Raw genomic sequence first — 15944 nt, forward strand, 5'->3', positions numbered from 1 at the left:
TACAGAACAAGATGGTCACTGAGTGAACATACCGTATCATTCAGTCTCCAGAATGGTGTTCTATAAAAGAAACCGCTCTTAAAGTTTGATGCCAGAATAACACTTTTATTGAGGTTCTGTTTGTCTCTATTTGAAACTATGTGCCAGTTTTTCTTTCTCAATATAGTGTCAAAAGCTTAGGGCAAGGTTTTATATATAATCATATATTATGTTTACTTTGGTCATATTTGCTTTTCTTCTTTATTGCTTTACTAAACCCTATTTTTAGTGTATGTGAGCTTCTGTTAAGCCACTTCAAAACCAATGGCAAATAATTGTTCCTTGATCTTTTTTCCGGTGTTGTTAGATTGTAGGATATGGAAGGGAAAATACAAAAAAACATATAATTTCACTGGACTCTACACTACAGTCATATTGGTGCTCTATTAGTAATATATATAGTATATATAGCATACATATACACTGTGTATATTTTATATAAATATATAAGTATATATAGTACAGCCTATACCCTGAGGTATAGGCTGTGGCAGTGGCAGCTACTCGAATTGGGACAGCTGTGCCACATAGATGACCATTGAATTTCCAAACATTGTGTGTGAAAGAGTTTGGACCACATTTCTCCCCTGCTCTGCTATATTTTCTCAAAGTATAACTTCTAGTTTTCTTTGTATTCTAACCATAGACACATGCATGTCTAAGGACATTTGAGTGATTGAGTTAGTCACAAACTTTTATCAGGAAGTTCTTCTTGGATAAACATAAATTTTGGTTAAATTTATAGATGTACCCATGTTCTGTCTTTGTTCTTTGTCCAATTAAAAGGGAAATGATGTCAACAATTGAAATGGGTAAACAATAGTAACTACAAAAATATTTCTTAATTACGGTCATTTACTGTAATTTGTTGATAAGGTTTTAGATTCCCCCTTTCCTTTGTCTCTCTTTCCCAAAAGTGTACCCCAAATAAACTTTTGATTAATTATTCTCAAATAAATGTAACCTTTTAATATTGACTGTGTGGAGTTAGTTTGAAGAGATAACATTTTTATTATTTTGAGTCTTTTTTTGTGGAGAACTGCAAAATACATTTATTTATTTCATCACATTTAAGGTATAGTAGTGTGGCATTGTAATATGACTTTATGACTTTTTTTTTTTTTTTTTTTTTTTTTTGAGAGGGAGTCTTGCTCTATCACCCAGGCTGGAGTGCAATGGCACTATCTCGGCTTACTGAAACCTCCACCTCCCGGGTTCAAGCAATTCTCCTGCCTCCCAAGTAGTTGGGAATACAGGCGCCCACCACCACGCCTGGCTAGTTTTTGTATTTTTAGTAGAAACTGGGTTTTGCCGTGTTGGTCAGGCTGGTCTCCAACTCCTGACCTCAAGTGATCCACCTGCCTCAGTCCCCCAAATTGCTGGGATTACAGGCGTGAACCACCGCGCCTAGCCTGCAATATGACATTTTAAAGTGTTTCTTTTTAGTAAGAGATTGATCCTCAAACTGGGCTTTACCAATGTGGCAGTAAAAGGTAGTGACTGTCAAGTGTTCAAAGTTTTGTTTTGTTTTTGCTTTCAAATAGCATAAAAAACCCGTCTGATTTGAAAAACACAACTTTACAATAAACCAAGGAAACCTGTTCTCTGTGAATATCCCAATTGTAAAGATTAGATCTCACCAAAAGACAGGTTGCTACCACAAATTAGTCACATATCAACAACAAACTGTCTTTATGAGTGTGAAGAGACATTCTAAGTTGTAGCAGATGCCTGCTCTGTGAGACGTTAATGGAATGATCCTGGAGTATTGAAGATAAGAAATTAGAATGATGAACAAGGGCTTTATGATTTATATAAACAGAAATATAAACAATTTTGTATTTTTCTCAATTATATGTAATTAAGGTTTCAGGGTAACAAAGTATTGTGTTCCTTTTTTTACAAGCTTATGCTAATGAGGCTAGACTTCAGTATATATATTCTGGGCTTGATGAAGAAAGTCTTAATAAACAAAAGAACTGCAGAGAGAATTGTATTTCAGATGTAAACACACAGTCTGGGAAGTATTTTTTACATGTTAAGTTTTGAATAGGAGAACTTCTCTCCCTGATTCCCAGCATTTCTGGCTCTGCTCCTTCAAAGCTTTAGAATTTCTTATTAAATTATGCTTTTTTTTGATAAATGTCAATTTGAAATTTTAGCTAAAAATAGTATCATATTTTTTTCCTAACCTGAAAATACCGAGATACATTTCAGGTGACACCCTTTGTGTTTTAGCTTTATCTGTACTTTTCAACAAACAATATGCTGTGAGAATACTTTAGTACTTGAATACATTTTTATTTTGTAATTGAAAACTACCATCCTTGACATAAAAAACTCGATATTTGAGACTTTATGCTTTATGTGTGTGAATGTGCATTCATGCATGTGAATTGATGGGAGAGAGGGGAACATAAACAATGTTGAAGAGGAAGTAGTTGGAACTAACTGATTTTTTGTAGAGTCCCAAGGGGCAGGTATAATCTGCAAACTGTCAGATTCCATTATGGGGACTGTTGCCATCAATCAGAACTGACATTTGTATATCAGAGGTTAGTATAACTAATTATATGTATGTTTATGGAATGTAAACCATGTGACATTTTAGATTTAATCTTTAAATTAAAACATTCATATAATTTATAAGCTTATTAATTGACTGAGTATATGATTATGTATGTTAGAAAGGAAGACAGTATTTTTTAAATCTTGCAAGCTATTGCCTGGTCTACACCTATAGTGTTAGAATGTGATTTGTAACAATTCCAGGCTATTTTCACCACAGAAGACATCCTAGGCAAGCATTGTTGAATGTTGTTCTTTAGCTTAGTTAATAGATTCCTAACATTTTTCAACTAAATGTACCATATTTTATCAATTGTAAGATACATTTTGAAAATTTATTTGGTAGTGGGGTTTGTTTTATTTTGTTCTGAGAGATGTTGTCTTGCTCTGTCTCCCAGGCTGGAATGCAGTGGCATGATCACAGCTCAGTGCAGCCTGGACTTCCTGGGCTCAAGTGATTCTCCCACTTCAGCCCCTTGTAGAGCTAGGACTACAGGCATGTGCAACCACGTCCAGTTACCTTTTTTTTTCCTAGTGGCCAGGTTTCATTATGCTTCACAGGCTGGTGTCAAACTCCTGGTCTCAAGTCATCTTCCCACTTTGGCCTCCCATAGTGCTGGGATTATAGGTGTGAACCATTGCACACAGCCCAGTAGTATTTTTTTTTTCACCTTTCCATGACAATAAAATATGCTATAGCTGGAATCAGTGGCTCCTGAGATTTGATCATATATAATATGCTGTTGGATTTTAATGGCTATGTTTTGATATTTTATCATTCTGGTCAAAAAAAAAAGTCACATAGGTAATTAGTTTAAATGGTTTGCTCCCAGTTTTCTACTAAGAACTAAAAATTTCAAAATCAACTTTAAATATTATAAAGACAAGAAAGTATACTTTTATCTTTAAAATTTGTATATTCCTTTTGATTTAAAATTTTAAATCTATCTTTTAGCCATGTGCTTCAAAGAAACAAACGGTTCCAATAGTGAAAATGATAAATTATTGAAAGCTTAATATGATGTCAATATGGCTTGCATAACTTCACAATAGCTATAACAAGATGAGTTAAACATACAGGAGGCTACTTTTGTGCATTGCAGACATTTTCGTGTCTTAAGCCAGATATGTATTCTCAATAGTAATTAAAATTTTAGGATTCCATTTTATGTATAATGAAACAATTTACTAAAATTGGAAGGTTTCATGGATTGAGGTGCTATCATTGACTAGCTAGTTGTTCTTCACTAAAGAAAAATTGAAGCATAGCTTCCAACACACATTTATTTGCTTTGTCACATCTTTGTTCAAGATCTTCTTTTAGAAGTTTGTTCAAGATGTTGAAACGTTTCCATAAAATGTCTTCTTTCTCTGTTCACACACACATTCTCTCTGCCTCCTTATCTCTTTCTCTTCCTCTTAATTTCTCTAATCCTCTCCCTCTCTTATTTCCCCCTCACACTAGCTCCTTCATTCTAAAATAATGGCTATTTTGATTTATTTTTTGCTCTTGTTAAAGAACCAGTCTTTGAGTGAGATTGTTCAGAAAACCTTAATTGTATTACCAGCCTTCCCTGATTTGTCTTAGTCAAAAATATCATGGACAAACTGTTAAAGTTTCAGTATATACTGAAAACTATGTGTATACTGTATCTAGTACTTTCTCTTCACTACCTTCTTATCTGAAGTGGAAATAAGGTTGAATTGGCATGACATGTATTCATGCTATCACCAAGTGGGCTTTCTTCCCTAAATGCTAATATATGCCTCCATAAACATGGAATATGAGATTAATCATAGGCCATTCCCTGCTGTGGATGCTTTCCTTTTGGGGAAGAGGCTTCTTGGTAAAGGAAACAGTGGGAAAAGAGAGGATAAAAAGATTATACTTAAATATTATGAAATTTTTTCCATATTGTTGCATATAGTTTAGTAGTTTACTCATTTTTTGTATAGTTTGTATTTTATTCCTTTGTATAAATCTATTATTTATTTATCCATGTTATTGTTGATGGACATTTGGTTTGTTTTTGATTTTAGAGTATTATAAATTATACAGCAATAAAAATTCTTATGCATGTCTTTGGGTGCACATATATGTGTTTTTCTGTTGGGTATATAGTATACTAGGAAATGGAATTGCTGGGTCACAAAGCATGCGTATTTCAGCTTTACTAGATGTTACCAAGCAGTTTTTCAAAGTGGTCGTGTAAGTTTACATTCCCACCGTTACTTTAGGAGAGTTCTAGTTGCACCACATCCTCTGTAAACATATCCTCTGGTATTGTCTATCATTCATTCTAACTTTTATGGTAGTTGTATAGTGGTGTCACTTCTCTCTGTCTGTCTGTCTGTCTCTCTCTCTCTCTCTATCCCCCCCCTTCTTTTGTGTGTGTGTTTTTAATGAAATGCGAAAAAATATATATCCATTATTTTCAGTTAATTTTTTTGGCTCATGTGTTTACTGAACATTAAGTACTATATCATAGTTATATACTATAGCGGCATTTATGTGTGCAGCTTAATGTTTGTTCCTAAACTCACATATCACATGTGTTATGTCTACTTAGACAATTTGATTGTTACTTGTGACACATAGAGAATAATGTTATGTTTGCAAATGTTTATCTTTAGGGAAGAAAAATTTATTTTTAGACTTTTTTGACTTATAGTCAAATAGAAGAGATACAGTTTGTTTTGGCAAATGTGTAAGCCACACTCTTAAGAAGTTATAGAAAAATGTTTTCTCCTCAGAATGATCCCTACTGCCACTTTTCTGTCTGTCCTCCCCGCGCCACACTACCGTTTTGATTTCTTTCTTTCTCTTCATTCTGGCTCAGTTCTTTGTGAAGCCATGTTAATAATATTAATCAGTTTTAATCTTTGTCTCTCTCTAATAACTATTTCTAGAGTAAAAATATGAATAAAATATGATCTTTCTCATAATTCTTTAGTTCAAAATTCAAAACATTCCATTTGGAACAAGTCTATGAATACGTGGATTTAGGCATGCCATACTTCATTCAGTGAAGCACTACCTTCTGGCGTGTTTGATATAGGGGTTGCTGTAGTATTCAATTAGTAGATTATGCAAATAATCATTAAAAGTTCAGATTAAAATTTTTACTGTTTTTTTTTTCTTCTCCTCCTCAAGGAGGAATATACTTTACCTAGGTTAAAGAATAATAGAGTAGTAATTAAACAATTGTAGAAAACTAAATAGTGTAATTTTATTATATACAGCTATAAGGAAAGTTTTTAGTAATAATGTTTAAGATGAATTGGTTTTGGCAGTCTTGGGTCCTTTGATTTTGCTGTCAAATTAATGAACATTTAAAAATTAAATACACCAAATGTTTGTCATAATGGTGGTTTTATAAGCATCTTAACTATGCCATTTTCCCAGTGGACAGGCTAAAATTGGAACAGTTCCGAATACTGATTTTTATTCTGCTGAAGGATTAAATACATGTACTGAGAGAAATTTAAGTTGACAGTAGAAATATTGACAGTTAACCCAGGCCCTAATGCAAGAGCAGATGGAAATGTCTTGCATGAGTTCCAATTCATTAAGCAAATATGACACTTTATTTTCTAGCCATTTTAGTTCAGGGAACTGAAGTGGTAAAATAGTAATATAAATGAAGCCACTTCTTACTGTGCTAAAATTAAAGTATAGAAAACAAAATATTAGAAAGGGTATTTTTAAGATTTGGTGGTATAGGTTGGGCATCTCTAATTTGAAAAGCTAAAATTCAAAATGCTCCAAAATCCAGAACTTTCTGAGTGCTAACATAATGCTCCAAGAAAATACTCCTTTCATCATTTGGATTTTGGATTTTCAAATTAGGGATGCTTTCTGATATCTGAAAATACTGACTTTATAATTTAATTGTTAATGCATTATTTCTCTGAAAATTAATAAGAAAGGGCTGGCATACTATTCTAAGCTGTTGGTGAGGTAGATAGCCACGTTTGTAGGTATTATTATAATTTAATGATCTACTTTTTATCTCTCCTAATATTTACTAATAGCAAGCCAGTGGCATTTTATATTTTAATGTGCCATTAATTTAAAGTTTACTGTGTCTTTTTGTTTTTCAACATATGGTCATGTTTTTCAAGGACTTTCAGTGCAAAGCATTATTAGTAAGTGATTCTGGATATATTTATACTATATCTCAGGTTATTTTTAATCTGTCATTGTTCAAAGTAGATTATCACTAAATTGTTGATTTTTCTTTCGTTTCCTTGTAATGCTTTCATCATTTTTAGTTCCTTTTCAAATAAAAATCATTATCAGTATATGCTACTTTAAGAAATAATGTTCTTTTTTTATATTGTAAGATACTTTTTTAAAAAACTTGTATATTTGTACACTTCACCCTACCATTCACTGAGATTCTTCAGTGACCTTTAACTGCTTAATGTCACAGCTTAAACAAAGTTCTTCTTGAAATGACTATCGTCTATAGTAAATTAGATGTCATTCCAGGCTATTCTAAACACTTTTCATTCGATTTATGTAAAGGTGGCCAAAATATTTCTTTCTGAATATCACAGTTCCATTTTAAATAACCTATGTAACTTTTTTCCTTTTAAATTTTGTCTTATCTTACAGATGCTTGTGACCACACCGGAAAAATGGGATGTAGTGACAAGAAAGAGTGTTGGGGATGTAGCTCTTTCCCAGATTGTAAAGCTCCTTATTCTTGACGAAGTTCATTTGCTGCATGAAGATAGAGGACCAGTATTAGAAAGCATAGTTGCCCGTACTTTACGCCAGGTAAGAGGAAGTTATTTATAAGCTTATTTTGAATGGATAAATCGGGTTTTCAACTTAAAATGTAGCATTCAAATGAAATATTAATATGCATTGTCCATGAGAATAAACATAATTCTAGTATGGAGAATCCTTTAGCTATTTCATTTTCATAATAAAAGTTTCCTATCTTTTTTTCTTCCAAATTGTATTTTATTTGTCTCTTCAATTAACCAGAACAAATGTAAGAAAACTTTCACTGTAGACCTGTGTTACAAAGCTAAATCTAATATTTACATAATCTCCATATTTTTAAAAGGGGGAATGTACTTGTTGTCTCTAGTTTTAGACCTCATTGGCTTTTCATAAGTAGTCCAAATAAATTCTTAATGCCAGGAGTCTTGAGATATTTTCTGTCAACCATTCTTCTCATTAAATGAAAAGACAGGATATCTTAGAATATTCATGAGTTTTTAACTGATGTTTTCTGGTAGATTGTGCATATACAGAAAACAGATGAACACTTATTTTTAGATATAATCAAGAACTCTAGTTTCTTGACTCCTCATGTATTGTCTTTTATTTATATTTGCTTGCTTTTATTTTCTTCTGGAATAACTAAGACTCCATGACTAATTGCTTTCTTATTAATAACCTTAACTTAATTATCTCTTGAGCATCTGACAAAATTACAACAGTTAATCAATTGAGTCGTGTCTGTACCTCCAGCCAGACTGTCGATTACTAGTGGGAAAGATTGCTAGTGATGCTGAGTAGCATCAGTATACCTTCCTAGACTGTGATATAAGTAGACATTCCTAGGCCACATTCACATGGATCCTTGGGATTACTCTGTAACTTCTAAGCAGCTTTTCTTCTGTGTCCCTAATGTGATCCTTTTCAAGCTTCACCAGTTCCCTTTTTCATTCTTCATCACCCTGTCATGTTGTATTCTTATACAATAGTATTTTGTACTGAAAGGGAAATAGAGTCCATTATGCTTGAACTCCCTTAATTTCCATTCCTTTTGCCTCCACTCCCTACCCAGGAAAATGCCCAGCCCCTCCCACCAAAAACGTACCCTTCATTCTACCCCTTATTTGTTTCTCAGAGGTCCTTTCTCCCCTTGCCTTGGACCCTATTTCACTCTGTAAGTTACCCCTTTTCTTTCTCGTATGTCTTTAAGTTCCCTCTCAGTGGGCACCGTCTCTTCAGCTTAAAAGGATTGCAAAGTCCCTCCTGTCTTTACCAAAAAATTTCCTTAAACCTATCCCTCTCCAGTAACTTCTGCTTACTAAAGCTCTTCTTTACCACCTAGTGTCTGAAAATATTAATCTCGATTGAATTTCCCTTTTGACTAAACCACTGCAGTCTGGTCATTGCTCAAACATAGGTAATAAAATGTTTTTACCAAGATCACTAGTTACCAAAAGATAGTTCTCAAACCTATTTTTTTTAAACTTTTGATCCTACTAATTTTTGATGCTTAGTACTACTCATTGTTTTCTCAGTCTTGAAACTCTTTGCCCTTTGAGTCTGTGATGCCACCCTATACTGCTTACTTTCACTTGCCTTTTCTTTTAAACCTATGTAGCTACTCTTTCTCAGCCTTCCTTGCTTCCCTCTTATGCTCATTCTGGAAATGTTTATTGTTTATGTTCTCTAAGACTCTGTCACTTGCCATCTTCTTTCTTTATTCTAAACATTTACTTTGGGGAAATGTACTTCTATGCCCATCTTACCTAAATCATGTATATATAATATGTATATGATGTGTGTGTGTGTGTGCGCGCGCGCGCACGCACATATATATATATAAATATATATATATAAAAAACTCCTGCTGACTTCTGGCCATATGCAAACCCAGTTGTATATTTCTACTTTGATATCCCATAGACATTTTTTGCCCATAAACATGTCAGAACTCTGTCATCTTTCCTATATACCTAGATATATAGGTAATCTACTTGATTCCGAAGCCACAATCTACTTGATTCCGAAGCCAAAACCCTGGGAGTCATAGTCAGGTTTTCCTTCTTCCTTAATACTTTCTTCCGTCCCAATATCTAATTAGATATCAATTCTTTGTATTTCATTCTAAATACCTCTGATTCAGATTCAAGTGTGGAAATGTAATATAAAGAAATAGATACAATAAGTTATATAACATTTTTTAAAAGTTCTGAAGTGTTTGTTTTCCATTTTGTAAATTCACCATAAAATTATAGATGGATTAATCATTTAATTGTATGAAACAAAGCTCTCAGTTCAATGAAGAAAACATAGGAGAGTTTTTTTTTTTTTTTTTTAAATCTTGTGGGCAGAGATCTATGCAATATGCAAAACTCAAAACCTTATAAAGGAAACCTGTGTTACATTTGGATGCATAAATACTTTACAATTCTAATCAGTAAGATATGCCCCTAAAATTTTAAATGTGAGACCAAATAACAAATTATTTGCAACACGTAACTTAATATCATTTATATTTAATAGGTTTTTATAAATTAAGAAAAATAATCTTAACTGGAAGTAGCATTTTACAGTAGAAAAAAATTACTGAGAATTATTTAAAAGATGCTTAAAAATAATCTGAATCAGTATGAGACATTTCTCTTCTATCACATTGACAAAAATAAAACTGTAATGGAATTTGAAAGCATCCACCAAAATCAACCCTGTGTTTTCACTTCTGTATATCTAACTGTAGAAATAATAGCACAAATTTATAAAGATGCAGTAATACCAGTATTCATTGAAGCTCTTTTTAAAATACAGAGTATTTTGGAAATACCTTGAATATTCAACAATAGAAGAACTTGTTTAATGAAATATAGTATATTTATGCAATGAAATGCTGCTCTGCAGCCTTTAAAAAGAGAGAATGAGGTGTGTGCTTTTATATACATTCAGGGAGCCATACTGCAACAATCCATACATTCCACATTTTTTTTATGTGAACTGGGCTTAAAAGATCTTATGTTATTCACTGAAAAAGCAAACTGTCCTGTATGTATAGCATAATCCCATTTGTGTAAAAGAAACATGCAGTATATTTATATTTTTATTTATTCATTCAGTTAATGAACATTATTAAGCACCTACACATGTACCAGACACATAGTTCTAAGAGCTCTGGATATAGTAATGAACAAAATGAAGTTCTTACTTACACTTAGAGCTTAGGCTGGTGTAGAATTGGGTGCATATACATGAAAAGATATGCAACAAGCTGAAGAGTGGTTTCTTTCTTTTTCACTTTCAACTTTTATTTTAGATACAGGGGTACGTGTGCAAGTTTTTTACATGAGTATATTGCATGATGCTGAAGTTTGGATGTCATTCTTCAGAGAATTAGAAAAAAACAATTTTAAAATTAATATAGAACCACAAAAGAGCCCAAGTAGCCAAAGCAATTCTGAGCAAAAAGAACAATACAAGAGACAGCACACTACCCACCTTCAAACTATACTGTAAAGGTACCATAACCAAAACAGCATGGTACTAGTATAAAAATGGATACATAGACCAATGGAACAGAATAGAAAACTCAGAAATAAAGCCACATACCTACCACCATCTGATCTTCAACAAAGCAGACAAAACAAGCGATGGGGAAAGGACTCCCTACTCAATAAATAGTGCTGAGATAACTGGTTTAGCCATATGCAGAAGAATATAAATAGACCTTTACCTTTCACTATATACAAAAATTAACCAATATAGATTAAAGATTTAAATGTAAGACCTCAAACTATAAAAATCCTCCAAGAAAACCTAGGAAACACCATTCTTGACATTGGCCTTGGCAAGGAATTTTTGGCTAAGTCCCCAGAAGCAACTGCAACAAAACCAAAAATTGACAGGTGGGACCTAATTAAAAAGTAGGAGAAAGCAATTGCAATAAGAACAAAAATTGACAAGTGGGACCTAATTAAACTAAAAAGTGGTCTCTTCAGTAGAAATGGAATTATAAAAGTATTTGGGGCTTGTTCACTTTTTACCACATAAATTAAAAATATGTGTATATATACACACACAGAAAACACAAAGTGTTGAAATTTTTGAAGCTGTTTCACAAAAAAAACAGCTTTTAGCTAATATTTAGTTTAAGAGCATTTTTTAAAATGCAGGTAGTTGTCAGACACAGATGAAGTATGGTGAAGTCTGAAACTACCATCTCTGTTCTCCAGGTCCATTTTTCCTATGAGGCATGTGCTCTGTCTGGCCCACATGTTATACATGAGGTCTCATAAGGGAAGTATGCAGGGCGTTATATACAAAAAGGAGAGCTATTTTGATTATGAAATGTTTTGATTTTGTGACCTGATACTTAACTTAATGATGTTTTTCAAGGAGCCATACTATAACAATCCATACATCACATTTATTTTCAAGGAGGCACCTACAGAGACCATGTCCATCCAGCAAAGACCATTCTTCAGATAAGGACTTTCTGCAACTATAGAACATTAGAGATCAAGTAAATATCATTAGTGTATTTTTCAGGAGGTCTGTCATTCATATGTTTACAAGAGATTTTACTGTATTACGTAGTACATCTTTCTTTTCTGACCATCCCCAGTAGAAAAAGAAAATAGATTGCAGTCTTGTTGCTAATCCTTTCTGTATGTATGTACACAGACACATAGATATAACATTAATTATATGTTATGATATTTTTAAGCAGGCATTATAACCTTAGAAAGTTTAAAATAATTTTGTAAATTGTTCATAAAGGTATAAGTTTTATTTAAAATATAAATGAATAGTAAATAGTATAATTTCTATATAGAATTTATAAATGTTATAAACTGTATAAAACTACCTATCATAGGTTTATTATGTACTATATGCAATATATTATAAATACGTAGCCTATCAATATGATATACATGTATATCATATACAATATAGATGTGTAATAATTTCATCTTCACATTGTCATCTGTATATTGTAATCAAATTCTAATTATATAGTTTTGCACTACTTTCCTCATAAACCTTTGCTGACTTGCTGTTTGTTATCTTAAGAAAAATGGTCAAATTGTTTAGCTGGACATTAATAACTATTAATATTAAAGCCTAATTTTAACGTCCACATATTCATCAGCTACCAAAGGTTCCAGCCACAAAAAACTATTTGATCTTTTCCCGACTTCCTTTTAAATACCATTGACCCACTTTCAATAATGAAACCAATCTTACTTGAGGCAGAAAGTATTGTTGGTTGTGAGATAAGGTTTGTAAATGCCAAATTATATAAGGCCTTCTTTTTTTTGTAACTCCTCTCCTATCTATTGAAAATTTTTGAACCCATCAAATACCACTTCTATGATGTGTTTCCTAGTTCATGAATCAGAATGAATTACACCTTTTTTCTGTGTTTTCTCTTCACTCCTTTTTTTTTTTTTTTTTTTACATATTTTTCACACTTATGCAGGTCTTCCTTATAATTTCACAACTTACTATAGTTAATTCTGTCTTCATCTAAATGCCTCACTAGAATTCAGTCTCCTTGACAGATGTGTCCGTGTGAACCTTTGCATATTTTCAAAGTACTAGTGCAATGCTCATAACTATTTTTATTACAAAGTTCCCATTTTTATTTGTTCCTTGTAATTGCCAAATGTTCCCAGTAGATGGCACATCACATCACACTTCAACATTTATAACTAGTGTAGAAGCGCCATCGGAAGCTATTGGAAGGCAATGTTGATTTTGTTCAGGTTCAGAAATTGCATGGTGATATTAGGGACTGAATTCATAACACAGTTGGCTTGATTGGGAGAAATTTGGAAAAAAAGTATAAGAAATCTCAAATCTATTATATTTAACAACATGAACCAATATTAATTATATTGAACTACTTTTAGTAAGTGGGAGACTATTGGAACTAAATTTTATGTCAAGGAAAACATCACAGAAATGTACTGTCTAATCTTGGGCTAATGATAGAGAGAAAGCTGTAAATTTTTAATTTTTTGTAATTGTCAATAATTAATACTTTTAAGGTAAATAGGTATAGTGTACAGACTTCAAGGTTTGGCTTAAGACATAATATTCCAGATTATTTCTATTTTAAATAAAGTATTTCCCACATAGATTTAACTATATTAAATAACTATATTATAATTATACTTTTAGATTTTTAAAAGGTAGTTGTTTTAAAATGGATTTTTAGCAGAAAAATGTCTCTGATATTTGCCAGAGTATTGTATCTTTAACATCAAACAACCTTAAAAATATGTTTTGTAACTTTGGTGTTTTAAATAACAATTTTAAAACCAAATATCACTTTCATTTCCTTCCAAATCACCACTAGTACTACATAGGACTGTGGAATAATTAATCATTCTAATTACTGTATGTTTTGGAAGAGATTTTTTAGAAAATGAGTCTGGTGATTATTTCCCCTTATTTAGGGTTTCTTGCTTTTGATGGGATTTGGTTTGGAGTTTTGCCAATATCTGTAAGATTTCTTCAGTGAAAACAAATTTATAATAAGACCTTCAATTTCTTTTGGTACTTTAATTTTCACCCATCTCTACTTTTTTGATCCCTCCCTTACTGCATTTCTGCAAATAGTCTCTGCATGTGTGGATCTTTGCCTTATTCAGTACTGCATTCCTAGTGCCTACAGATTAGGTTCTCACACAGTGTTGATGGAGGGATGACTCTGAAAGTATTAACATTATTCACATTGGACTACTTTGCTTATACTCTTTGAGTCTCCCAGACTTCGTAAAATTATTAACAGCTTACTCAGAAAATCATACTGATATATTTTAGTTACCAAATGAATGGAAGTTTTTGGCCATCCCTTGGTTTTATCTTTTTAGGTATGTTACCTCATAATCAGATAATGTGGTTATATGATTTTTAGTTTTTGGAGTTTACTGAGTTCTTTTGTGACCTAAAAATACATTTAATTGTCATAAAGTTCTTAATTTTCATTTGCATTTTTATTTTTATTCACTTATTTATTTTTGAAACACAGTCTCGCTCTGTCACCCATACTAGAGTGCAGTGACATGATCATATGGGCTCAAGAGATCCTCCCACCTCAGCTTCCTGAGTAGCTGAGACTACAAACGTGTGCCACCACACCAGTTATTATTATTATTTTTTTTTTGGTAGATATGGGATTTGGCCATGTTGCCTAGGCTTGTCTCAAACTCCTGGGCTCAAGCAAGCCACCCACCTTCCCTCCCAAAGTGCTGAGATTACAGGCATGAGCCAACACACTCACCCTCTATGTATATTTTTGATCATAGTGGGTATGGAATTTTATTATGTATCTGTTAAATCAAGCTTGTGAATTATGGGCTACAAAGTCTTAATATGACCCTCAATTGACCTCTACACTCATCTCTGTTTAGAGTTTTTAGAAGTCCTATTAATAGAACAAATGATAATGTTTTTTGGTTAAATTAATTTAAATAACCCATATTTAATTAAAATAATTCATTATAGGTTGAATCCACACAGAGTATGATAAGGATTCTTGGACTCTCTGCAACTTTACCTAACTACCTTGATGTTGCCACATTTTTACATGTTAATCCATACATTGGACTTTTCTTCTTTGATGGCCGTTTTCGACCAGTACCTCTTGGACAGACATTTTTGGGGATTAAATGTGCAAATAAGGTAAATACCCATTTTAATAATTATACTTTTCTTATCTAAAAATATTTTTGTTGGATTATTATTGAATACTTATTTGGCATTAGAAACTCTAAAAGACCATTTCAGTCCTTCATGGTCTCCACTGAAATGGACTTTTGGAGACCACTGAATCACATTACAGATGTGATATCCTAGACAAAATCAAGCATACTTCCTCAACTATTTGTAGTAGAGTAAGTCTTCTTGTAGACAGTAGCTTGCCATAGTTTGCATTCCTATTTTCAGTGTATGTTTTGTATTTTCAGCTGTTAAAAGTTTTAAAAAGTTATTTTGATATGAAATGATTGAAGGATATTGTAAAATAATAAAAGCCCTGATCAAACAAGCAGTATAAATTTTGTGATATTTGTTTAATAGAAATAATAATACCTCATATGCAATTGAAAAAAAAAATTTCATAGTGGCAACCATTAAGGAAGGTGTTCTGTTTAACTTATAATGTTCTATAATTACCTTAATTATTACCTATATAAATGGCATTTCTAAAATTCTATGCTTTAAAAAGTTTATCTAATTTTAAAATTAGTACTACCATATACCATTCACACTGTTATAGACTTACGTTATAATATGAAGGAAAACTTTATTACAGACTTATTTTATAATATGAATGAAAACTTTACTTAAAATTTAAACATTTATCATTCTCTTCACCAATACCTATTTTCTTCTGTAGAATAAATAGTTTTAAGAAAATATTCACAGGACTTTTGACATCTTTACTAAAAGAGAACAAAATAGAATCATATGTTACTATGTCAACCTGGTCTTTAATGAATTACAATCATTTCTTGTCTAAAAACAATTTCATTAGTAAAATAGAGCCATTTTTACCTTATACTATTATAAGTAAAATATTCACCTAAAAATCCAAAGTGAC

The 15944-nt window shown here is 32.2% G+C and overlaps 1 protein-coding gene across 1 annotated transcript in view; it reads left to right on the top strand.

Annotated features, from left to right (window-relative positions):
* Positions 1-15944, top strand: part of ASCC3 (activating signal cointegrator 1 complex subunit 3) — a 363321-nt gene that overhangs the window by 125414 nt on the left and 221963 nt on the right. Inside the window, exons 11-12 of the mRNA XM_012438418.3 lie at positions 7229-7393; positions 14849-15025. Of these exons, the coding sequence (XP_012293841.2) occupies positions 7229-7393; positions 14849-15025 (342 nt within the window). The remainder of the gene's footprint in view (positions 1-7228; positions 7394-14848; positions 15026-15944) is intronic.

The sequence above is a fragment of the Aotus nancymaae genome, unplaced genomic scaffold, assembly GCF_030222135.1.
Source record: "Aotus nancymaae isolate 86718 unplaced genomic scaffold, 86718_ANA_hifiasm-v0.15.2.pri h1tg000040l, whole genome shotgun sequence".
NCBI classification, from domain to species: Eukaryota; Metazoa; Chordata; class Mammalia; order Primates; family Aotidae; genus Aotus; species Aotus nancymaae.